Source organism: Pleurodeles waltl, chromosome 5 (assembly GCF_031143425.1).
Source record: "Pleurodeles waltl isolate 20211129_DDA chromosome 5, aPleWal1.hap1.20221129, whole genome shotgun sequence".
Taxonomy (NCBI): Eukaryota; Metazoa; Chordata; class Amphibia; order Caudata; family Salamandridae; genus Pleurodeles; species Pleurodeles waltl.
The window spans coordinates 1,413,062,608-1,413,090,243 of record NC_090444.1 but is presented as its reverse complement, the minus strand read 5'-3'; the positions used below and the strand labels follow the sequence as shown (position 1 = coordinate 1,413,090,243).

Genomic DNA, 27,636 nt, shown 5'->3' with positions numbered 1-27,636 from the left:
GCCACCATTTTGAAAAGGCTAAAATGGCACGTAAAGCGTAAACATAAGAAAAAATAATGAATAAAGAGCGAAAAGGAAATAAAAAGACAGAGAAAAAAATAGGAATAAAAAAGAAAGAAAGAAAAAAAAAGAAATACTTATAAAAGATATTGCATGCTGGAGTTTTTCTATGGCTTTGTTGGTTTGATTTCAGCAAAATACTATTAAGTATTTTGGTGCATTTAGGACAAACCACTTGGAGGGGACTTTTTGGCATTGAATGCTTACAAGAGGGCTGATTTTAGATTGGGTGTATAGGCAGTGCTTAATTTGTGAAAAATAAAAAATAAGTGCAGATGCCCACATGTTTTCGCCGCCATTGGTGCTACTGACGTCGACCTCCATCACCATTGGCATTACCCACTGGCTGCATGGACTGTCCCTAAAGCACTGTGTATCACGTGATCTGAACTGCAGTGAGTGAGCCCACCTTTATCAAGTGGGTTTCCAGAGGTGGAAGGAGGAAGTGAGTGAAGGTAAGTGCCGAAATAGGTGGAAAGTACGAGTACGAGCGAGTAAATGTAAATACAGGACACTATAGTGCTGGTTCAAAAGGATAGAGAGAGTTTGTGAGTGAACTTGCAGTCCGAGAGACAAAGTGAATCAAAAGGAGAGTATATAAGTGGAGAAGAGATTTTCTGTGAGTTTCGGGAATACAATGTGTGAGTTCATCATGATATCTGACTTCACGTGACAGCCGTCTATACATTCTGTGACCCTCGTTTTTTAGGACTATCTCAGAAAGGCTGATTGAGCTTGTGCCAAATGAAAAAGGGCACTTCAGTATGTACTACCCTACCCTTGGCTACAAAGTTCTTTTTTTTTAGGCTTAAATAAGAAATGCAACTTTTTGGACCACCTGTGTCACCCCCCTCATATTTAAATTAGCATAAAACATTTCAAGTTCAAACTTTGCTTCAGAATAGTCAAATTTAGCAAACACCATCAACGTAGGACTTATTTAAAGATGTTGTTTCAATGAAAAATTGTATTGCGCCGTAACTATAGTCAGCATCACTATTTGGCATCCTCTGGTACTGTGTGCACTCTGCAGAATATCATGTTACCTTTGCACCATTTGACAAACCTTCATTTAACAGTGTGTTTATACCTAGAGTAGTATTATTTGGGCACCAAAGAATCATCTAATTTGATTTTGCACCAAATTGTGAGAGACAATCAGTTAAAATTGCATTTGCTTTATGTTTGCCACTGATCCATGGCAACTCTTCATTGGGGGTATTTCAACTCTCAAGTTGTGGTTGGAAGCCAGAGAACCTCTTCCCAATCAGATGCTGTTGCTGAGTCCTGGTTTCTTCAGCTGGACAGAACACAGAATGTAGGGGATGCGCAGGAAGCCCTTTGCTTTGTCCAGGGTGTGCAGGTTTGGTCATGCTGGTGGTTTATGTATGTTGCTAATCTCAGGCCACACACGTACCTTCTGGATCTGTTTGGTTCCGAGATGGTCAACATAAAACAACCTTCCTTTTCTACACAAGTAAAAGGGTTTTCCATCCAGACAAATACATCTGGCTTTAGGGCAAAGGAAAGGAACAGTTACATAGAACATCCAAAGAAGAGGGGAATAGCTGCTCTGAATACCCTTGACCCTATGGAGTACCTTACAACCAAATAATTACATACATACAGGAAGATGCAAAACCATGGTCCCCTCCTCTTATTTTTTTCAAACACTACTTATGCATATCACATACCAAAAGTGTGAAACAGTCCTGTCATAACACAATATACAGATGTAGACAGGGAGAAATGGTAAGCATTCTCCACACTTCGGTCCAGATCAAAAAGCATGTACCCCATGACTAATAACCAGCTGCCAATAAATGTTATTCACCATAACTTCCCTGTACACGCATAAAAGGAGAACATAGATATCAAAAGCAATGAACACAGCACAATAAACTGGAAGCCCAACTAAAAAGGGAGATTAATTCAGACCACAAGAGAATCCAAGGCATTACAGTCTCTCTGTAAATCCCCCCACCCCACCTGTAACAAGACTCCTACCTGTTTGTGTGAGCAACCCCTAAACTCACAGAGTGGTTGTTCAAAGTTCATGTAGTGATCCAGCCCCTTAGCCTATCTTTCAAGGGATGGACAAGAAACATTCCTCCAATCTTTGGCAATGTCTCTCTTTACCGCTACTAACTCCAGGTGCAGAAGAGTTGTCTGTATCTCTTAGAGTTGAGGTCCTCAGTGATGTGAAGCAATGTGAGTTTAGACTCTGTGCTTAGAAGCCAACCTAGCAACTCGCTAAGCGGTTTCAACATGCTATGCCATAATCACTTCAACACAGGACAAAACCAAATGGTATGTAAGAAGTCCCCTTCTTCCTGCCTGCATCATATGTAGTCTCGGGTGGGAACTCTCCAAAAGCGGCACATCTTAAAGTGGGTAATAGCAACTCTGTGTAATATTTTGACTTACACTGCAGGGCAATGACTGACACCTGGTGGCTATTCTTCATCTCTCTAATTGTTGTTCGCCAAGGGTCCAAGATCCCCTTTACATTCATCTCTGCGTAGATCAACTGTGTCTAGTGAGTTATTCACTGTAGAGCAATATATCAGAGAAACTGGCTTATGCCCAATCTTTCCCACCTACAATCAAGCCTCCAAGGGATAACATTTAGGATTCTCTTGCAGATTCTCAATGTAGGGGTGAAGGACATGGTAAAGCTGAGGATAGTGGAGAAATTAGTGGTTATGCAAATTAAAGAAGACTTGTAACTGTTCAGAGGAGGCCATATAAGTTCCCACTATCACATCCCCCAGCTTGGAGGCACCTATGAGATCTCAACCCTGAAAACCCAGAAGGGTACCAATGTTTCTCAGTGTGGTACCTAACTGCAGTGGAATCAATCAAGTAAGCCTTCTGCGACACTCCAAATCCCAGGGATTCTCCCTCATAAGTTCCACAACTTGACATGTCACCATTGGAAATGACTGTGGAATAAGGCAGCCCTGAAGATAGTGGAAAAAGTGGACATCGTCCATTGCCCAGCTCCCTGTGGCAAAAACAAGGTCTGACTGCAAAGATTATAGCCAATGATCAGTCATCAAGAGATATGCTGCTGTTATTGTAGGATTGGACATTCACAGCCCCCAGGCCATCATCAAATGGTGATTTATGACATTTACTTATTGCGATCCATGGGGCCCTGCCATTCCATAAGAAGCTCTGAACCAAGAACGTGATACATTTGAAAAAAGAACAAGGTGTCTTAAATGGATAATGTTGCAGTTGAAAAGGAGCTGTGTATGTGACCCCATTTTAAAAACGGCAGCTCTACCTATTAGAGAGTGGGGAAGAGGCGACCAGAACATAAGGACTGCTTGCAACCTAGGGACCTGATTAATAATGTTGTGCTGCCAAACCCTGTGCTCATCCATGGTTATGTAAACCTCCAGCTATTTAAAACCTTTAGGGGCTAATGTCAGTGACACAGTCCTTGTCAAGTCTCTTGGGAACAACCCAAATCATAAATACCAGCGACTTCAGCATAGATGTTGAGACCGGTGAAGCTTATAAAGATATGTAATATTTGAAGGACCTGCACACCAGATTCATTGAGATTTCGCAGAAATATTAAGAGATCATCTGCGTTAAGTGAAATTCTGTCAGAGATACCCATCATCCACCCAGACTCCCTCACAAATGCATTAACATTAAGCCATGCCTAGCGGGCTGAATGGGTAGCGCGAAAAGAAGGGGCAAGGAAGGGGAAACCTGCCTCGCCCGCCTTCTAAATGGTAAATTAATCAGAAAGTTACACACCGATATAAACTCCAGCACACAAACCAATGTAAAGAAGATGGACAATGCGTATAAAAGTAGTACCAAAGTTGGCTTTGCAGAGGATCACAAACCAGTAATCTCAAGCCACTGAATCAAAGGCCTTCTCGAAGTTGACCATGAAAAGTGCTAAACAGACTTGCAGCTGGTCGCCCATAGCCAGAACATTTTGAAGCGTACAGATGTTATGTCTGGTTGATCTCCCTGGCATGAACCCGCACTGGTCATGGTTGATCAGAGAGTCAATCACCGTCAGCAGGCGTGCTGCCAGAATCTTGGTGAGCAACTTCACCTCCAAGCTGATGGAAGAGATAGAATGGTACTACCTGCACTGGTCAGCGAGAGCCCCTGGTTTTGAGATCATAACAAGCCTGACGAAGATCATGTGACAGGACTCCTCCAGTATGTGCCTCATCAAACATTTCTTCGAGTTCAGAGACAGAGTTGGAGGCTGTACACCTAAAAAAAATGCTCCAGAAGTCCAATAGGACGTGGTGACTTCACCCTCTGAAACGTAGATAAAGCCTTGGCTAGCTCCTCCTCTATGATTGCTCCTTCTAGCTGAGCTTTCTAGAAAAATGAAAGCGAGGGTATGGGTAGGTTAGAAACAAAGTGAGCTAATACCAAATGACCTATAGGATTACGTTGAGCATAGAAAGCTGAATAATGGAAGGCAAATTCAGCCAGAACTCATGCGCCAAGCACCATCCGTCGACCTGTGCCACAGATCGTCGCTATATGCGTAGGATATTTCCATTGCTGGCATAACCAATTAAACAATTTAGAGGCCTTGTTAACCCCTGGGAGACTTGACTCTGTGTGGACAGTCCGGCTAACCTTGCCTCTCCCAGGAGAAGTTGACAAATCCTATTTTTGAGATGATTGATACTACACTGGACCTCCACATTGTGGGAGATTCCATCTCCAATAGAGTAACTTCAGGATCATTCCTCTCTAACAAAAGCTGATTATTACAACTTGGCAAGTAACTAATGCATCTACCATGGGTCTGTGCCTTTAAGGCCTGCTAAAGGGTGACCTAGCAAGCAACGAAGCCAACATTCTGAGTAAAGGATCCATCTGTCTCAGTAAGGGCAAGTGTGCGGGATCAATCAGCCACCAATCACCCATATTAAAAGGAGTACCACATTGGGTTTATCTCTGTCCCATAATAGTTCCTAGGAGTCTAATTGTAAAAAAAATGAACAATAATGTAGGTCATCTATTAGGGGACTCATGACACAATAAGGGAAACATAATGGGCTAGACAGAATCAAAAACATAAGAAGTAGGATGTTGCATGGATACCAAGCCGGGGATTTTTGTCCCTATGCTACTACTAAACATTATAGTGCACCTGTTAGCCATAGAGGCTTTATACATTTGGAACAGAAACTCTAAATTAGGGAGAAACCCACCCCTCATTTACCAAAGTACTACTCAGAAATGGCACTTGCACACTGGAGAAATCATATGGCACAGTCAAGTCAGACTAGGCAGTCTCCCTACTGGAGTGAAAAATAAAAGGCCGGTATCCCTAACGTTTGATCAGCTACAACCATCTGTTAATCATGCCATGGCCTGGCCATGGTGATAACATTTGACTGTTGTAGGAAATTGGATTATTAGTTGAGAAGGTTAAAAGCCTAAATCAAATAATAAATCAAATCCTTCTTATGGTGGACTACAAAAATCAATAAATTAACCTGTGCTTAAACCTCTGGTATCCTTACACAAAAGCAGTCAGGCTTAAGATAGAAGAAATGTATAAAGCATTTATGCAGCACACGAACATTTATAAAGTGAAAACACAACACTAGAAAGAACCCAAACCAACTTTAAAAAAAGTAATTTTTAATTAATAAAATGGCACCCAAAATAACAAAAATACAGTCAGTAGAACTGGAGGTATGAAGGTATGAGTTTTTAAAGTTTTAGGTCAAAATAGTGCCAAAAAGCACCACTTGCGATCACAAATTCAGGCTAACCGGGGTGGAGCATGGGTCGGATACAGGGATGAGGTTAGTCTGGCTGAAGAGTTACCTTCTCATGTCAGATGAGAACGGTGGAGTTCACATCAGCAGGTGCAGGAAGGAGGCTTTGGGCAGACGGAGCAGGTGTGGCGTCACAGAAGATCACTGCTGTATTATGAAGAGCTGGTCATCGCTGGAAATTAGCGTTGGTGTTCCATGCAGGCTGTGAGGTGGGCATGAAAAAAAGTTTCACTAGACAGTGATTGTGGACAGTCGTTGTCAGCGCAAAGAGCTCTGGGTGGCAGCCCTTGTGGGCAAGCGAATCTCAGTGCAAAGCGGTCAATTTGCAGTCATAAGGAGCCCAAAACCTCTGTAGTTTCACTTTCTCTTCAGGAGGATCTGACATGAGTGCCAGCCAAGGGTCCAGGTCCTGGGGGACAACCTCTTGAGGATCAGAACCCACTCCATACTGAAAGGGGCTGACCCACACCACACTTTCTCTATGCATATCTTATTGCTTTTTCTGAAGTATTGATGACATACGTGTATACATGTATACATGTCCATCAGAATGAGAGAAATTGAGGACATCACTCCTGTGTCAGGAACTTTCCACCCTTCAACCTTCTCTAAATTTGCTGAGCACAAGAAACCATCTCCTAATCTGAAAGCATTGTACATTTGTAAATACAAATGATTTGTATGCAAAGTTAATGTAGTTGTGTTTACTGACGTTTAATGTCATAAGACCCTCTGTTGTGAGCATTGGTATCGGCTTGTCAAAATGCTAGGAGTAGCTGAAGTGACATCACAAATCCCTTGACCTCAGTGACATCATAGGTCCTCCCTAATGTGTTTTGTTTTGCTGGGCGGTGGCTGAATATATTATTTCACAGCTGGAGGTGCAGAACTGCCCATGCATGAGGGGCCTGTCATTGTGCATAAAGTATCTCAAACTTCCCACAGTATTGGTCCTCACTGGTGTTTTGTTTTGCTGGGTGGTGGTGGACAATGGGGACTCCAGGTCCCATATTACATTGTGCAGGGAGGCACAGAACTTCCTGCACTGTGACCTCTGGAAGGGCCTGTCATCGCTCATAAAGCAGCTTTAGTCTTCCAGCAGTGTAGTCCATGCGTAGGCTGCACACAGGTAAAGCCAGAGCCAAGGACATGCCAATCCATGCCCGCCAGAGCCCGAAGGAGGCAGGACTGGGCACAACCCTGAGATTTCATCTTTCACAGTTGGCGTGTTTTGCTGTTATTGGGAGTAACTTCTCAGTTTGTTGAGTGATTTGAAGAGGAAGAGGAAAGTGGACTCCCTCAATGTGGCTGATAATTGACTAAGGACAAGTGTTGCAGTCTTATCCTTTTTGAACAATGCTGTGGGGGTGTTGTCAGAAGAAATTTTGAGTGCTGAAGATCAGTTGTCTCAAGCACATTTGGAGTCTATTCAACATGGGGGGCAAATGGAGAAATTTCCTAGGGCCATTGTGGTGGAAAAAGCACATGTCTGAGGTGGTTCTTCGGACTGTCCTACCTTGCAGGAGAGGGCTGATTTGTTGGCTAGTGAGATATGCCGTCAAGATCAGGGCAGCATTGAACCCCAAATTGATTGCAGCAGGCAGGGGGCTGCTAGGATGAAAAGCAAAAAGGGGTCTCCATTGTGTGCATCTCAAGCATATAATAAACCAAGTGGGGGGGCAACATGGGGACTCTGGCTCCTGCTGTGACACCTCCACCTGACCTCCGTTCCTTTCAGGATTTTTTCTTAAAGCTGGAGTTACATATTTCAACAACATTTAAAGCTCTTGTTAACCGAATCTCTAAGCTGGAAGGGGTGGTGGAAAAAATGGGAGGAGATACAGCAAGGTCCATTCTTGCTTATTCATGGTATATGACCGGTAATACAGGTTGAAGAAATTAGGGAAGCTGTTATTTCACTGCCATCAGGGAAGGTGCCCTGCACGGCACAGACATGGTCCCCTGTAACTTGTTCAAATTATTGGTGGATCTCTGGGCACCCACTGTGACACAGCATATAAATGCAGCACTCCTTGGCTTCATTCCTACTGGTTGGCACTACTCTGTGATCATGCCCACATTCAAGAAGGGGAAAGATCTGACCCTGCCTGCTTCCGACCAATTTCTTTGGTAAATACAGAAGTTAAGATAATTGGTCAGGTGATCATGGAATGTCTCACTAGCTGGGTCAAGAAGCATGACATTTTGTCCGATATCCAGTATGGTTTAGACCGGGGAGGGGCTTTGGGCTGAGCTGAAGTCGATGAGAGTAGAACCTGCATTTGTTGCATTTTTGAGAGACTTACATGAAGGTTTAATTACTTCAATAAGATATGGGCCTAGTGACTAACTTTAACCTGAGGAGAGGAGTCCGACAGGATGCATCTTGTCTCCTTTTCTTTTTGTTCTACATATTAATCGTCTCGAATCGTTACTTACTGAACATGGCCTGGATGTCCTGAGAGTGGGTGATAGATTTATAACCACTCGCTTATACCCAGACGTTTCTCACATGGTACAGGGCCTTCAGTGTGTTAGATGTCTTTTTCGATTTTATGGACAGTCTTGACCTGTCAATTAATTATAAAAAATCCCATGTGATGTGATGGTGGTGAGCCATAGGAATACTAACATGAAAGAAAAAAAAATTGTTGGAAAAGGTAATCAAATAAGTAGGGTAGAAAATTATTCCTACCTGGGCATTCTACTTGACTCATGCTGGAGCTGGAAGCCACTGACCAAGAAGAATGCAATATGCTTTAAAAGGACCACAGTGGGCATTCTGGAATGTTCTCGATTACTAGGCCAAAAACCAATCAAGATTTTGGGGGAAGCCTTCAGGGCCAAATGCATACCAGTAGCAAGCTTTGTCTGTTTTGTTGGAGGGTATGTCCCGATTAAACAGATCCAGACAGTGGACAATATGGTTCTGAGGGGTCCTCTGGATGTCCCACAGGGTATACCCTTGGAGGTTGCCCATGAAGAACTTGGTCTGGGCTACATTACAGACCTGATACAACTCTTACACCTTTTGCTTTGGTTAAATATTTGGCTGAAGGAGGATTTGAAGCTAAATAAGTTAATTATCCAGGTCTGTCTGGGTCTGGGTAACATGCTGCGCATACCCTGGTTGCAAAACATTCTGAAGAATTTGAAAGAGCTTGGTAGACCAGAACTCTTTAATGAACTGGAGAGAATAGCTAAAGAAGATATTGTGTGGCCAAAGCAGGATTTTTATGCAAGGGCAACAGCGGGCCGTGAGGAATCTGCTTTTGCAAGAGCTATGTCCAACAGTATTTTTGGTGAAGACGGTCAGTGAGATGGAATCTCCTCTTTTTTGGTAATGTCCAGTCATCATCGGCAGTTGTTGATGTATTTTAGACAGGGCATGTTCCATCAGCTGCTGTATCCTAATGGCTGTTGTTTTCAGAAGCCCAATTCCCCATTTGTGTGAGTGTGATAATATTTCTGCCTGCGATATGTTCACATAATTTTTATTTTCCCAAAATGTAACATACTGCGACACAACGCAGTAGGCCGCTCTTGCTGTCCATGAGTTATAGACAGGCAAGACTTGCTCTTTCATGCTTGCAGTTTTTTTTATCAACTCCAGGTATTTGTTTTTATGCGTCTGAATTTTTATCAAGTGTTTTAAAAATGTATGTATGAGGTTCTCTTTCTGCAAGATAAGTGAGGGTTTCTGTATGTGATCATGCTTGATATATTGTTTTATTTTGATGAGTCTTGTACGATATTGTGGTTTCTAGTGATGTTTGTAGTTATTGAGTTTGTATTTGTTTGCTGTTTATTATTAACTGAAAATGTACTGTATGCTTCTCTTCTGATTTTTTTCGTGAAATCAAATAAAATTGTTACTGACTGACTGATTGCCATCATAGGACTTTTGTGTTTGACGTTAAGAACCCCATAATAAAACACAGCAGTTCTTAACACAAATGCTAATTAGAATACATTAGCTGTATTTTAATTAGGATGCTGACATGATATGCCAGGGAAACACTCCACATTTCTTTTCTTTTTACTGGAGAATGTTGTGCTACAAAATGAAAAAAATGAACACAGCTGTGGGGAGGGCAAGAACATTTTTGTGGTAGCACACAAGGCCGCCTAATCAAAACGTACTCATGGCTCCCAACAGGCCCTCTCTGATGATCCTCACATAATTGTCTGGCAACAGCTGCACTGTAAAGCCAGACCATAACAATGTAATCCCATTGGAAGCAGCAGAACATAAACTGTACTTATAAGGACTTCTTATATGTTTTCCTGGGACTTCTTTTGCCACCTCTGAGGCGAGGGTTAGCAGGGAGCTAGTCAGGTGTCAGTACAGTGACTCCTAAAAGACATTCTTGGGTGTGGGACTTGCTCCTTAGAAAACAATTGCATTCATCATATTTTCATTTGACTCCATTCCGTGGCTTGTTTTTCACAAATACTGCCCTCCTAACAGCTGGACCTCCTGCCCCACATTATTTATTTTCTTAGCTTGTTATAATGTTTGGTATATAAGTCTAGCTTCTTACTGGATGCTTCTTCTTTTCCTTTTTTTTTAAAACATTTTTTTATTGATTTTTAACAAACAACTCCTATGAGTGGTGAAGAGCATTGAGCAAAAAGACACAAAGAATGGCAGGTGAACACCATGGCAATAATGTACAGAAAGATAATACAAAAACATGTCACAGCAAGTCTGTCTCTGAGTGCCTCATCCAGTAAATGAACTGTGCATATCCCCATGTACGGCTCATGGCCCTGTTGGACAGGGCTCCAGCTGTATTCCGCTGTATTCAGCCCAATCTTTCCAACTCTTGTGGTGTTTCTGGGGGCATCCCTGAACAAGGTCGATTGGGTGTTCCAAGCTCATACAAAAATCGATGCCTGTGGCCCAGCTCCCGAAAGGCATTTGCTATATCACCTTTTGCTGTTATCAGACCCAACCAGAGCAAATGCCCTCTGATATCTATTGCTTTCCATATCCTTCGTACTATGCAAAAGGGTGAGCTTAAGATCCATTGGTATTTTCCAGTTTCTTCTTTTCTTCAGCCTATTATTGCTTTAAATTATTTTCTGTTGAGAGGATCACCTCTGTAGTGCCCTTATGGTTGAAACGCTATGGACACACATGCAGCTAGATGAAGCAAAACTCATATTTCTCTTGAGGTTGAAATTGTTGACACACACACACACAGTTAGACTCTCAGACCATATATTTTTAGGAAATGTATTACCCAGTTCTGATTTAGATATTTTTATGTGTATACACTGCCTTTTGCTTCTTGTGTTCTTAATTTGAGTACTATTATGATTTTAATTTAGAAGTAAATAAAAAAGCTGTAATTGTTGGTATCCCACAAATGTTTTTCTAAATGAGTGCATAGTGGACCTCTGTGTTTATAATGTTAGTAAACAAGATATCAATATAATAAACATGACATGGGGTTCATTATGACTTCGGCGGACGGTTTTCACCGTCCACCGAAGTCCTGTGGGCAGGTTGCCGCCAGTGCGGCTGGCTACCTGCGTGTCCCATAAAGAGTTACCGGCTGGGTCAGTGGGCGGCCCAGCGTGGAATGGCCTACAGCATTGATGCCAGCGGCAATGCTGTAGTGCGTACGGTGCACCAGTACCTATTACTATGTACACTGTCTGCAAAGCAGGCAGTGAACATCGCGACGGGACTGGCCAGGGGGGGCCAAGTGCATGGGCATGGGCAGTCCTGGGGCACCCTGCATCCCATCTCCACCAGTCTTTAAAAGCAGGTGGAGAGGGAGGTCGTAATCCTCAGGGTGCTGCTCCCCTGGAGGAGAACTGGAGCTGCTGGCAGTCCCACCGCGGCATGACCACCACAGTCATAATGTGGCAGTCAGACCGCTGCCAAAGCAGTCAGACCACCGCTTTGGTGGCAGTCAGACAACCACTGTGACCATGGTGATCTGAAGACTGCCAGGGTCGTAATGACCCCCATAGTGTTGAGCATGGAGTCAAGGTGGGCAAACAAGAACAGTATTAATTATAATGATTGTTGGACTTGGCCCCTTTTGCAGGGTCATCCCCAATCTTTTTGCATCCTTCCTCCTATTTTTTCTGACCTGATATTGTTGGCTTTAGGACTCTGGGCACCTTACCACTGCTAACCAGTGCTAAAGTGCATATGCTTTGTGTGTAAATTGTATTGTTGATTGGTTTATTCTGATTGGCATTTTTTGATTTACTAGTAAATCCCTAGTAAAGTGCACTAGAGGTGCCCAGGGCCTGTAAATCACATGCTGCTAGTGGGCCTGCTACACTGGTTGTGTCACCCAAATGAGTAGCCCTGCAATCATGCCTCTGACTTGCCACTACAGTGTCTCTGTGTGCAGTTTTAAACTGCCAATTCGACTTGGCAAGTGTGACTACTTGCCAGATCTAAACCTTTCCTTTTCATACATGTAAGGCACCCCTAGGCTAGGCCCTAGGTAGCCCCATGGGAGGGTGCAGTGTATGTTTAAGGTAGGACATATGCTGATGTGTTTTATATGTCCTAACAGTGAAATACTGCCAAATGTGTTTTTCACTGTTGCAAGGCCTATCTAATCTCATAGGTTAACATGGGGGCTGCCTTTAAAAGTTATTAAAGTGGAGAGTCCCTTTGGGAGCAGATAGACATGTGGAGTTTAGGGCCTCTGCGCTCACAATTTAAAAATACATCTTTTAGTGAGGTTGGTTTTGAAATTGTGTGTTTGAAAATGCCACTTCTAGAAAGTAGGCATTTTCTTGCTTAAACCATTCCATGAATCTGCCTGTTTGTGGATTCCCTGTCTGGGTCAGTTTGACAGTTGGGCTGTTTGCACCTCTCCTCTGGACAGTGGCACAAAAGGAGCTTGGGTGTACCCTGCATATCCTGATGAGCCATCTGTGCTGGGAGGGAGAGGAGGAGTGGTCACTCACACCTGAAAGGGCTGTGTCTGCCCTCACACAATGCAGTCTCCAAACCCCCTGATGTGTGTCTGGGGCCTGGCCTGGGCAATGCAGGATCTTACAAACAAGAGAGACTTTCCTTTGAAGTTTGCCTACTTCAAAGGCAGAAAGGGGTATATGTAGTGGACCCAAAACCCCTGAAAATCAGATTACTTCTGGAACCATGAGGAGCCTCTGCCTGGGAGAAGAGCTGGAGAAGCTGTAGAGGAGTACTGCCCCTTTGCATGTGACTGTGCTTTGCTAGGTTGGCCGGCAGTAGCTGCTTCTACCTGAGAGAGGACAAAGACTGACTTTTGTGTGACTTCCCACTGGTGAAGAATCTCCAAGGACTTGAACTGAGCTTGCCTCGTATTTTTGAAGTCTCAGGGACAACAAGGACTTCTCTCTGCCAGCACTTGCTCATTCTGCTGAGAGTCCTGCCTGCCAAGTGGTGACCTAACCTATCTCTGGGCCATTGAAAGGTGCAGCTGGTGGGAAAGGACAGAAATCCACGCAAAGATCCCCTTGCAGGGAAACTTTGGACGCACCACCCGCCTTGTGGCTGCTAAACGATGCACCGCCGGCCTAACGGCTAAAATCGATGCTCCACCTGCATTGGGGCAGGGAGATCGGCGCAGGGTGGCTTGAGAAACTACGTGTAACACCCGCAGCAGCTGCTAACAACGCAAGCCCTCACGCAGCGTGGTTTCTTGACACTGCGAGACCGGATTTCAGCACAACATCGCTAGGTGTGGAAAATGAACGCGAAGCCTGCCCGGACCCGAGGTGCCTGTCCGGGATTGACGCATCGCTCTGTTGCTGGAGGGAAGAAATTACGCACGCCAACCTGACTGAAGGAGGAACGACGCATAGTGTTGCTTGAGAGTGAGGAATCGACGCATCGCTGGCCTTTTCCAATGCACGCTCGCCCGTGCAGCTTTATTTTGACACTACCCAGGTACTTTTGAGCAATAACAACATTCTCACTGTTTTCTAAGGATTAAGACTCTTAGGGGGTCATTTTGACCCTGGCGGTCCGAGACCGCCAGGACTAAAAGGACGGAAGCACCGCCAACAGGCTGGCGGTGCTTCCAGCCCTATTACGACTGCGGTGGAAGCCCTGCGGTCGCACCGCCGGGGCCGGAGGTTTCCCGCCGTTTTAGCCAGCGGTGATAATCCACCAGGGCAGCGCTGCAAGCAGCGCTGCCCTGGGGATTATGACACCCCTACCGCCAGCCTGTTTCTGGCGGTTTGCACTGCCAGGAAGAGGCTGGCGGTAAGGGGTGTCCTGGGGCCCCTGGGGGCCCCTGCACTGCCCATGCCACTGGCATGGGCAGTGCAGGGGCCCCCTAACAGGGCCCCGGCCAGCTTTTCACTGTCTGCATAGCAGACAGTGAAAAGCGCGACGGGTGCAACTGCACGGCCGCAACACCGCCGGCTCCATTAGGAGCCGGCTCCTATGTTGCGGCCTCATCCCCGCTGGGCCGGCGGGAATGTCATAATGGGGGCCGGGTGAGTGCGGTCGCATTGGCGGCCGCACAGCGGTAGCCGCCCGCCAAGGTCGTAATGACCCCCTTATTCTTTTCAAAATTCATATCTTGACTTGTGTATGTTGGATTTTTGTCATTTTGCTCTAGATAAATATTACCTATTTTTCTAAACCTGTGTTCTGTCATTTTGTAGTGGGTTCACTGGGTTACTTTGTATGTTGGTACAAATACTTTACACATTGCTTCTGAAGTTAAGCCTGCCTGCTCGTGCCAAGCTACCAAGGGGGTGAGCGGGGGTTACCTGAGGGTGTTTCTCCTTTACCCTGACTAGAGTGAGGGTCCTTGCTTGGACAGGGGGTAACCTCACTGCCAACCAAAAACCCCATTTCTAACAATGATAACACTGGGTGGAGGGAAGCACTGGAGAGAAGGTAGCTTCTATGATGCAACATGTCAACAGAGTCTGTCTGGAGTAGAAGAGTTTGGGAATAAAGTGTCTGTGTGTCGACGCTCGAAGGTTAGGAGCTAGAACACATGGAAAACAGAGGCCTAGGTTGATTTCAATTGCAAAGATGAAAAAAGTTAAGATTTAGAGATTCGTTTATTTAAATACATGAAACTTAATTTTTTCAGTGTTGATATTGTTAAAGTTTGATAGGAATGCATTTGATATTTTTAATACAATTGCATTTGATTCCCAATTAGGGCCCAAATTTAAATAGATGTTGTATCAGGTTTGCGTTACTTTTTTTAACGCAGGCCCAATTCAACGTCTGCTGGTTGGCTTTAGAATCCAGAGCAAATTGCAATTTGCCTTGGATTGTAAACCAAAGTAGCATAATGCAGATAAATAGACTGTTTTGTATTACTTTGTGTTAAGGGGGCGTTCCATGGGTGGTGCATAAGTGTTGCAGTAAACCACCCGTGTGTTTTGATGCAAATCCCGATCTACAAAGAATTGTAGATAGGATTTGCGCCAAAACCCTGTGCCTACCTGAAACAAGCATAACAACGAGAAATGTTTTCTTCTCGTTTTTTCCTCCTTGCATATGTCCTGCATTCTATGGCACACATACAAAGAGGAACATGCTTTAAAGTGTAGTTTTTGTACAGGCTGGAAATCCTTCCTGCACCAAAACTATGACTACAGTGCAGACACTCTTGCATTGTAGTGCAAAGGTGCCTGCATTGGCAGGTGTGGCACAGTTCTGCTCTCTCTGTTTCACACAACTTGCAACTCTTTGTAAATCTTACCCTGGAGCGACAAATAGTTTTGTTAGTTAAAGGTACAATTAAAAGTTCCGATTTTACATTCTTGTAACTTTTTTAATGTAAACTGTTAGTTCCTATTGTGTCTCTAGCACCTAATTTTATTATTTTTTTGTAACAGATTCCATTGGCATGCTCACCCTTCCAGCTGTAAGTACTGAATATATGAAGAAGAATCTTTGAGGCTGTACATATGAATTTGAGTTCACCACTGATTATTTCAAAAGAAGATATTCTTATGTTGTTACTTAATTTACCGCCACATTATGAGTAACATATCCCTCGTGTGTTTTATTCATGCTCAATTCTCAAATCTGTAGGTTTTCACAAACCCATGATTTATAATTGTAATTTACATATCATGTTTGCGTCACCTCTCCTTTTTGATGACACTTTCAGTCGTTTTGGACTAGCAGGCCTGTTCTGCCCACAAATGTTTCAAAGAGAATGGAAGGCCTAATTTCCAATGGTTTTTAGTATTTGCAAACTATCTGACTCGGTAAATCAGAGGGTTTTCGAATGCTAAAACTCTTAAATGTATTAAACCCATTTAACAATTCGGAAAAGGTTTTCCAAATTGGTAAATGGGGTTTAGGGAATTGTAACATGCTCTTAGACCGTACACAGCTCAGAGAGTGGTGGTGACTATTCTTTTTATTAGGCGCATGATTATAGTGTGCACAAAAATGAAGGGCAAAAGTAAAACAGTCAAGTGAATAAAATCCAGAATCCTTCCCTCTTGACCTCGCTGATTTCGACTCTCCAGGAGTCACGCTTTACAAGAGCCTTCTCTGTGCTACACTGGTGACCCTCGGAAGAATACAAGAGTCTCTGGGGAACACTTACTACTTTGTTTGTTTGATCCATCACCAACGCCGAATTTAGTGAGCACGTAGTACTTTTCCCACTACGTCAAAAATTATAACAGACCGACAGCCTATATAAGACGTGGAGTAAATGTCATTGCCATACAAGATGTACAAGTAGGTAATAGTACCATAAGTAGTGTGAATGCATGTAAGTATCAGGTAAACATATAGGTAATGTGCATAAAAATAAATACATGAATAAAGTGTGTATGTATGGTATTGTCTAATTGCATATTAATTCACCTCCCTTCTTAACACATGGACATTCATAAAGATCAAAATCCTGCAACTTGGCAGGAAGATTATTGGGATGGGAACACCTGGCTAGGGTCCAAACAAGTCCATTGACAACCATAGTTTGTTCATTTTATTCCCTACTATCTTTGGACTTAGTGATGGAAACCTCATATTCTAGATGTGCCATTTGATCCTAATTAGGTTGAACTGCACTCATACGTGCTGTGAGATTTGCTTTGAAACATCTGTTGTTAACATGGAGTCAGGTTCATCATAACCAGAACTCATGCAAAAATATATCTTTGCTTGAGTGTCACTGATGGGCATCACGCTACTTCTATTCCACAACCCTCTTCTGGACAATAAAATAGATGTTTTCTTTACTTTGAGAATTTTGACAGGTTCAGAAAATTTAGATTTCTCTTTCAGAGTTCTGAAAGGTTTTGTAATCAGCACCCTTCCACCCTCCTCAACAGCTCTCTCCTTCACAATATTTTTCTCATCAAAATATTTACATTGGTACTCTTGTTTCTTTAATCCCATTTTCCTTACATTACTCAACCGTTCCTGATCATGTTCCACATGCTCTTTTTTGTATGAAACAACATTATGCATCCAACCAGGAACCAAGTTGAATCTGGCTTCCCTTCCCCTCAACAAAGTAAAAGGAGAAATACCTGTGGTACATTGTGGAGCTGTTAAATACACCAGACCAGTCATGGCTCAAGGGAGTTACAAGGGACAGAGCGCAAAGGGAGCGGGTTTAGGGGGTAGCTGCTGGGGGGGAATATTAATAACAAAAAACAATAAAATTAAAAAGAACACCTACCTACGTGCTGCTACTCCTCTGTCCTCTTAGCCGGCACTGGATCGCAGTCTGCCCTGCGGCCAATCCTGATGCTGCTTAGAGCGCCCTGACTGGGCACTCCCAGGCAGACTGGGAGCCTGTGGCTGCTCTCTCCAGCCCAGTAACACAGTGCAACAGAGAGAGCACAGTGGTCATGTGTGTTTGGCTGGCCTGAGACGGCCGGCCAAAAAAACATGCGCACTGAGACGAGTGCACAGTGCACTCCCCTTATCCCTGTCATCCCACATGGCCCCACCCCTTTCACAATGAAAGGACTATAAACATAGTTTATTATCCTTTCATTGTAAAAGGTTTGCAGCTTCTGCTCCTGGTAGGGGCACTCTTCCGCCATAGTGGAGGAGCCTCCACTGCACCAGGCCTTTTTTTTCTAGGAATTCAAACACATCCAGGCCTGATGAGTGGGCAGTTTTTACCGCATCCTTTAATAATCAGTTGTTTCTTTCCACTCCTGGAGCATTTTCATTCTTCGTAAGAAACAATGCTCATCAAGGTGAACAGATCGTTGGACCCTGCATAGAGTGTGGTAAAACCCCAATTAAGTTACACAGTGGCCCTGATTCTAACTGAGGCGGGCGGCGGTAGCCGCCCGCCTCGCGGGAACCGCCATATGGTCGCTCCGCGGTTGAAAGACCGCGGAGGCCATTCAGGCTTTCCCGCTGGGCTGGCGGGTGACCGCCAGAAGGCCGCCCACCAGCCCAGCGGGAAACCCCTCCCCACGAGGAAGCCGGCTCCGAATGGAGCCGGCGGAGTGGGTATGTGCGACGGGTGCAGTGCCACCCGTCGCGTATTTCAGTGTCTGCATAGCAGACACTGAAATACTTAGTGGGGCCCTCTTACGGGGGCCCCTGCAGTGCCCATGCCATAGGCATGGGCACTGCAGGGGCCCCCAGGGGCCCCGCGGCACCCCCTACCGCCATCCTGTTCCTGGTGGGAGACCCGCCAGGAACAGGATGGCGGTAGGGGGCGCTCCGCCGCCATGGAGGATTCTAAAGGGCAGCGGAAAACCGTCGGGAGACCGCCGGTTTTCCGCATCTGACTGCGGCCGAACCGCCGCGGTCAGAATGCCCTGCGGGGCACCGCCGGCCTGTCGGCGGTGCTCCCGTCGACCCTGGCCCGAATGACCCCCAGTATGTCCAATGTGGCCATACAAGGACAACTCCAGTCAGAAAATAAAGTTAAATAATTTATTACAAACGTAAGCTCAAAGTCATGTACTTTGAAGAAAAAATTATAAAGATATAGGATCACCAAGGGTTGCACAAGGTGACAAAATAAGTTCAGGCAAACTAACATTAGTGAAGCTAAGCATTCAATAAGAAGAGTACAAAACATTAACAGAATTTTCTTAGATACAGAAATTAAGCTTTGCTCAGTTTTGACAATCATCAAGTCAATTTTAATCAGCAGAGTTAATATTTAGCTGGGTGCAAAAAAAAAATACAGTTATCAGACCAGGGAAATACATGTGTAGGGTGAACACAAACAGGCAAAAGACAATAAGAACAAAAGAGCAAAAATTATTTGGAAAAAGGTGATCTTGGGCAAAAAGCTACTAACTACTGTAAGCAAAAGATAGGAAAAAAAGGGAAAACATCTGCATGTCAGAAGGTTGATGAAGAGTCTTCTGTAGGGTTAGGAGAAAAAAAATCTCTAAGTCTCAGCAGGACTTCTCAAAGGGGCGAAGCAGAGTAAGATACCTCTCCAAGGGGCACAGCATTCAGGAATACATGAAGAAGGGGGTCAGCTTCTCATTTTCGGCAGGGTGCTCAACAATCTGACCAAAGTTCAAGTGGTCAATAACATATTAAAGTTCATACAGCAGTCTGATTCACTCTGGGTGGCAATCCATATTACATTCAAGGGGCATCCAATACAAATCGATCACACGACAAGTTGAAACATCAACACATCTTCCCAGGTCTTTACCTATTTTTTCACAGGTATTTAAATCTTTAATCATTAGAAATTCAATATCTTTTCAATCCATTCTATTAGCCTAGAGTCTATATTACTGTAATAAACAACATGGGAAGCCCATGGATAAGAAGAGACCATGGGTTCAACATATACTTATTAAAGAAACAATGGTCCTTATTTAAGACCTAAAAAAATACATATATGCATGCGGGAGAACAATCATACCCATATGCACAGTCCAATCAACACAAGATATATTTTATTAATAATTAATTTAACCAAAGACGTCAATTTTGACACCGTGACCCCATGCAAATTGCTCATCACATAAATAAGGGCTATGTTGTGTCTGTTTAATTGTAACTTATCAGATACATTTATTTTTGTCACAAATCTGCCTGAGTCTCTTCTTAGTGATCATGTTTTCCCACTTACATTTCTTTGTGTAATTTAATTGTTAATAACATATATCTTGTGTTGATTGGACTGTGCATATGGGTATGATTGTTCTCCCATATGCGTATATAGCTTTTTTTAAATCTCCTAATAAGGGACCATTGTATCTTCGATAATTAGAGAATACATAACATCATAATGTCAGTTTAATCCTTCAAACATTCAGTTTAATGTAAATACCACCTATGTCAAACTACAGTTGAATAAAATGCACATTTAAAATGACTTCTCAGTGTATCTTTTACATTCAAACTATTAGTAATTTGGTTAACATAATGCACAAAATGTCACATATAGATTCGTTCTGTGACATGAGGAACAGCACTAAACTCTTAACTACATCACCAACAAACCATTGGAAGAGGGACTGCACAATACAACCTGCATGCTTTAAGAAATGTTATACTTTCATTGGAAACAAAATGCAAGCTGTTGGCAATTACAATGCACTTGGGAGCCTCCTCCACTTTAAAAACACTTCTAAGAAATTGAAGTTCATTTTTGGTGTTTAGAGCATTCACAAAGGAAAACATATCCATTTAGAAAAATAGTCGATCAAGACAATGAGGAACCTCATGTCTGATCATAGCAAGAGGAAGGGACTGGCAAAGTCCAAGGCAACTTTGTCCCAAGCATTGGAAAGCAATGATACTGGACATAGCGGTTTTGTAATTGACTTCTACTGCATGTCCCATACGAAACACTAAGGACACTCATTGATATAAAAAGCTACCTGCTTGTCCATAAATAACCACCAGTAGTTCTGTTGAATTTTCTTGCAGGTGGCAGATATGACCAGTACCTCTCATGAGCAATTTTTACAATAAGATCATGCATCCCTGTGGGCGATATGAAGAGTTAATTTCTCATGCATAGTCTATTATCACATAAAAGCTCCAGTGAACTTTGAAGGAAGATTTTCAATTCCTCACACAAACCTTTCTCTCTATGCCAACCCTTTTCAATAAAGTCAAACACTTTACACAAAACCAATTCCTTCTCTGTGACTTGCAGCCATTCTTTCGGCGCCACGGAACCCACGCACCCATGAATCGCATCAGTGATTTCAACAATGCACTCACTTTCAAATTGGTTCAGAGATAGGTATTGGTAGAAGTGGCAGGCAATCTGCCTTGAAGTTTTTGTCTCCTTGAATTTGGACAGAAGCCTCAATAGTAAGGCAGAGGCTTTACCCAAACCATTGCCACTCAATAAGAACACCAAAGTCTTGTGACCTGTAAACACATCAAACACTGTTCTGTAGATGTAAGTTTTAAATCTTTGCATTGCCCAAACACATGGAAGAGCTTCTCACTCTATGGTACTGTAGTGGACCTTGGCTTCCTTAAGCATCCTTGAAGCAAATGCCACAGTGTTTTCCTTTCCTGATACACACCAATACCTTTCAGACTGGCGTCCGCAGTGAAAAAAGGTTTACCATTTGGCAAATAAGCATTCAGCACAGGCACATTAACCACCAGACGTTTCACTTTCTCAAATGCTTCATTCGGCTGAGATTACCAAACTTAGAACCTTTTTTTTTTTTTAGCAAGGTTCTCATTGGTTGTACAATTAGTGCATAATCTGAAATGAATCTAGTGTAGTATTCACACAAACCTAGGAAGGAACGTAAAGCATCTTTGTCAGTGGGAGGAGGCACCTTAACTGTGGCTTCCACATTGCTGAATTTTGGCTTGATTCAATCTCCAGATACGGCATGTCCCAACTTGTCGCACAATCAATTGTCATTTCTCAGGCTTAACCATCAAGCCCCTTTCCTGTAAAACACGTAGGGCCTGATTGTACCTCTGGTGGACGGGTTAGTCCGCTACAATGGTGACAGATATCCCATCCGTCGAAATATAAATCCCACTATTTCCTGTGGGATGTAGATTTCGGCAGATGGCATATTTTGAAGGAGTAACCCACCCTCTGAAACCTAAATCAGGCCCTTAGCACTTGATGTAAAATCTCTAGATGATGTTCTTTGGTCTTGGTGAAATTGAGGATGTCATCTTGGAATGTCTGTGTCATTTTCTGGAAGATGCTGGCCACTGACGGCAGGCCAAACAACAACAGAAAATACTTAAATACCCCAAAAGGTGTAACAAAAGTTGTAAATGCTTGAGATTCTTTACTCAGGGCAATATGGTGATGCACCAAGTACAAATGGGAGAAGTATTCAGCGTTCCCCACATTAGCTATCATCTCTTCTATGTATGGCAAATGGAGGCAATCCACAAGAATATTCTGGCTTAGTGACTGCAAGTCAATACAGAGTCTAAGATCACTCAAGCATTTCTTTGTCAAACCGACTGGCGAAACCCAATCAGAAGAGTCAGAAAGTAGAATTACTCCTTCAGAACACAATGGGGGTCATTACGACCCTGGCGGAAGGCGGAGAACCGGCGGTAAGACTGCCAACAGGCTGGCGGTCTCCCCTCATGGAATTATGACCATGGCGGTTACCGTGGTCATCTGCTGGGCGCGTCATGGTCATCTGCCGGTTCTCCGTTCCGCCCGCCGGGCTTGAGACCTGGGTCTCCAGCCCGGCGGCCGTCACTATACTGCCGGCGGTATTTGGACCCGGCTTACCGCCGTGGATTTCCAGTGGTTTGAACCGCCATGAAATCCATGGTGGTAAGCACTATCAGTGCCAGGTAATTCCTTCCCTGGCACTGATAGGGGTCTCCCCCACCCTCCACCCCCACCCCGACTCCCTCCCCTACCACCCCTGCCACCCCCCAAAGGTGGCAGGGCCCCCCTCCCCACCCCGACCCCCAACATCACATCACCCATTCCCACATGACACGCACGCAGGCAGGCACCACCTACACACTCAACGCACACACGCCAACATACATGCCTACATACACACACACAGGCAGACACGCACACCCACATTCAAACATTCACGCACACATCCATACTGACATACCCACAGACATACACGCACTCATTCCCATACACACAACACCCCCACAAGCATACACGCACTCACACCCCCCCTTCACATACACACATGCACACCCCCCTGCCCCCCTCCCCTCACGGACGATTGACTTACCTGGTCCAACGATCCTCCCGGAGGGGACGGGAGCCATGGGGGCAACTCCGCCGACACCACACCGCCAACAGAACACCGCTACGGCGAATCACAGGACGTGATTTGCTGGGCGGTGTTCTGTTGGTGTGGCGGTGGAGGTGGAGCAACCTCCACTTCCCCGCCTCCCGCCAGTATGGCTGTTGGCGGCTCTCCGTCCGAAAAAAGACGGAGAGCTGCCAACGGTCATAATAGACCGAGCGGAAAACCGCCACCACTGGCGGTCTTCCTCACGGCGGTCCCTCGGTGGTCGTTCCAAAAGAACGCCGAGGTCAAAATGACCCCCAATGTGTTCAGAAGAGTTTTCAGACCACCCCTTACATTCAGCTGTATGGGTTACACTTTATGTAGCACAGGCAAAGCATTCTTCTCTAGCACAGTTTTATGTATGAAGCCCCTGACAGCCCCAACCTCATTCCTGAAGATATTTGGAAACTTGAAAATGACTGCTTTAAGAACATCATTATCATCAGAACTAATAGACAATATAGGTAAATACCCAAAATAATAGGCATATCACATTCTAGATGCAAGTGAAGGCCTAGTTTGGCTAGGTCTAACCAACCCACAATGTTCTGCCTTTTAACCCCCACATAGACCTTGTTCCAAATCTGTCTTCCCGGATATTCTATATTAGCTTGGAAATATCCCAACAAATCTGTATCTTGCTCCCCAAATGCTTTTGGGCTAATATCTGGTTTATTCAATTTCAATGAATCAAACAACATTTCATAAAAGGTGGTGTCTGCCAAAATGTTAACTGGTGAGCCCAAGTCAGCAATCACCATTATACCTCGACCATTATTAGTCACTTGACACAGAGGCCCTTGATTTTCTTTCCTCTTCCTTCAAAGTCAGAAGTGTCAATTGTAAGACAAACATTGGTAAATGTATCCACACACTCTTGCATGTTTCCGTCTTCACTCAGACTAACACTGGCAATTTTGACCTTGTCACCTTCACCCATATTTTTACATACTGCTTGAAAGTAACCAATCTCCTGGCACTGGTTACGTTTCTTGCCTAGTGCTGGACAAGAAGTTCTGTTTCCTTAGGGTCCCTTGGAACCACATCCAAAACACATGCACTGATTCCTTCTAGGCCTATCATTTTCAAATTTCACTGCACATATTACTGTTACTTGTGAGACTTAGCTAACTGGAGATGAACCCTCCTGATGTGAAATAACCTGTGTTGTTACAATAGACCTTTATATACTTTTAATGATGTCTATAGTTTCCATTCGAGAAGGGCCCCTACATGTCAGCAAGCGCTCCTGGACCATTTTGGAAAAACAATTGAACACAAATTAGTCTCTTATGTATATGTCTATGTTATTTTCAAATTCACATATGGCAGCCGTGCTGCAATATATTCCTCTACAGACTATTCACTCGGTTGTTTACATTTGAAGAAATCATGTCTCTCCAAAATCACACTAGACTGCTTCTCAAATTGCTTTGCATGTCTTGCTTTAGACTTTCAGTACTCATTCCATGCTTTACCTTCCTGAGCTGGTGCTAAGAAAATGGGTAAAGTGTCAAAATTCCCAAAGGATTAAGAAGCAATGCTAATTTCCTGGATGGATGGTAATTGCTAGTGTCAATAGCTGCAAGGTAATTCTCAAAAATGCGGATCCATTCTCTCCATTTGTTGTCTTGTTCCCCCGCTCTTTGAAAAAAAAGCAGATGGTTGTATAGACCCTTGTACTGTTCCCATAATGTCACAAATTAATGCACCCTCCTGGTAGCAGAAGCACCACTCAGGGACATAGATAAATATCGGGTGCGGTGTGTTATCTGCAAAGCATCTTGTCAGGCTGTGCAAAACACAAGGGACTATTTACTTACACTTCAACACACATATACAATGAGTTCTGAGCGCAATTCAATGTTGTGTTATATTTCAAATGTTGCCTGTAAAATCCAACAAACTACAAAAAGTACTCTGGGTTAAAGGCTCCCCAGCCCAATCAATATGGCAATATATTCCATTAATATCACCAGTGCAAGTATCATCAATGAAGTAATTTGGGCTAAAGGTCTTCAAGCCCAATCCAAAGTGGGCTTGCTGTCAGCAGCAGCATGTGCTGTTCCTGCAAAAATAAACAAAAGAACACATGGAGTACATGTCATTACTATACAAGATGTGAAAGTAGGTAACAGTACCATAAGTAGTGTGAATACAGGTATCAGGTAAACATGTAATGTGCATACAAGTAAATACATGAATAAAGTAATACAATGTGAAATGTAATGTTGTCCAGCTGCATATTACACAATCCTGTTGATTCTGCTCGTCTTCACCTTGAGTTTCCCAGTCTAGCAAAAATCCATTGTGTTTTCACCTCATGTGCCCCAGTAACCCCCACACCCTCCCAAGTACAGCCAGCTGGTTTTATGAAAATCATTGCGGTAAAACAAACACTCACCTGGTACTGTGGTCCCGGAATTGGGCCACAGCTGTCTGGGTCATAGGGCCTTACTCCCTCAGGCTTCCAGGTGTAAGCAGTTGTTGATTTTGACCCATGTTGTCCTGTTGAAGTTATCACCAACCTGGGTGTCTCTCGATCTGTTCTGGACTGCTCCGGGCCACGGATAACCTCTCTGTCTCTCGGGCATCCTCACGCACATTCCACATTCATCTCTTGGCTTCTCCTTCTTTAATTTTGAGGCATTATGTAGTGACCAACTTGAAATCCCCATGTACACCTCCCTTTTCAATGCTGAGGCATTCTGAGGCAGCCATCTGTGTGCCTGATCCATGACCCTCCCAGAGAAACCATTAGGATTTGCTATTTGTAAGGGCCATATTAAAGGCATCCCTTCCAAATACAGATTCCTTATAGTATGTATTAATGTTTTGCAATCGAAATCTGGTTGCAAAACATTATTATTAATGTATTTTTATATACACCCCCTTTTTCCTTTAGGAAATGTACCTTCTATCTTATGAATACTGATGAAGTAGATCGAATTGTGACTGACAATTCTATATTTTGTGACCCATCCTATTAGTATGTAGGCCAGTCCATAAAATACCCATGCATTTGGTAGAAGTTGGTGCACACATTACGACCACTTTCACAGAATCCATTTTAATGCATTTCAAGTAAGAAATCAGAAGTTGTGAACCGTTATTAGTCACAATTTATGTTTTTTTTATTAGGAACCTATGTACATGAGGCCCATTATTTTTAGTTTACTTGGAAAATGGGAATTGTCATTATTGTATTGTGTTTGTAATAGGCACTGTAAAGAGTTATGAGTCAAGCTAAATATAAAGAAAACAATATCCAAGGGGAGCAGATTTTAATATAAAGGGTACTTTATTAAGTAAAATAGAAAAAAATCCCTTTGCCTCTAATGGGAGAAGAATAGGGAAGTTCCTTAGCCTTAAGGTGTGGGCTTAATGTGGCACAAACAATGCAGTGAAAGAGGAATAGATTTCCCATATCTGAGTGAGAAAAGCAGTATGTAATTCCTTATATTTGGTGCTCCCAACATCTAAACTATTGATGTACTACCTACCACTAATTAAGTATTTTGGCATTTTACCCCAACGAACACATAAACTTGTGGCAAACTCTAATTTGAGGTGAAAATGTTAAACAAATGGGCATGTGTTGCACAGTTGCATTCCAGTAGGAAGCACTTGAGATTACCTTTAGTTGACAGGATGGGCGAGGCCCACATGGAACTTCCAGAATTGGCACATAGTGTGACCCACACAGGGAACCACTGCCCATAAATACCTTTCCACTTGCAGAGTATAGGACACAGAGAAAACATATAGGCGGTCATTACAACATTGGCGGTAAAAGCTGCTTACCGCCATGCAGAAGACCGCCAACACACCGCCGCGGCCGCGGAATTCCGCCACAGCTATTATGACCCACATCTCGGAATCCGCCAAAAGTCAGACACCCACACAAGTCCGCCACACCAAAGGTCAGTGATAAACTGGTGAAAACAAAACCTCCACCGTCACGCCAACAGAAATACGCCCACACTATCACGACACACAAATCCATCTGCAGTATTCCATTGGCGCTACACACCGCCGCGCTCAAAATACACACACTCTTACAAAACATCCCCACATTGGACAATTCAAAAATACACACACCTGAGACACATACACACACCACTCCCACACACCCATTACAATATAGAACACACACCCACATCACCCACAAACCCCCACAACAAAAAATTCAGAAAGAAGGCCAGAGAGAGACACCACCGTCAAGAACAACAGCATCCACAGGCACACAACACCATCACCCACACAACTTCCACGCATCTCACACAACACACCACTACATATCACCACACTTATCACCACACACTCCACCCCACACATCACCTACACCACCCCATGGCACGGCAAAGACACCCCAGGTTCTCGGAGGAGGAGCTCAGGGTCATGGTGGAGGAAATCGTCCGGGTAGAGCCACAGCTATTCAGATCACAGGTGCAGCACACCTCCATAGCTAGGAAGATGGAGCTGTGGCGCAGAATAGTGGACAGGGTCAACGCAGTGGGACAACACCCAAGAAATCGGGAGGACATCAGGAAGAGGTGGAACGACCTACGGTGGGAAGGTGCGTTCCGTGGTC

The 27,636-nt window shown here is 43.9% G+C and overlaps 1 protein-coding gene across 1 annotated transcript in view; it reads left to right on the top strand.

The window, feature by feature from the left end:
* The window catches only part of LOC138296506 (CD109 antigen-like), an 827,002-nt gene that overhangs the window by 18,433 nt on the left and 780,933 nt on the right, over positions 1-27,636 (top strand). Inside the window, exon 3 of the mRNA XM_069235677.1 lies at positions 15,687-15,715. Coding sequence (XP_069091778.1) covers positions 15,687-15,715 — 29 coding nt within the window. The remainder of the gene's footprint in view (positions 1-15,686; positions 15,716-27,636) is intronic.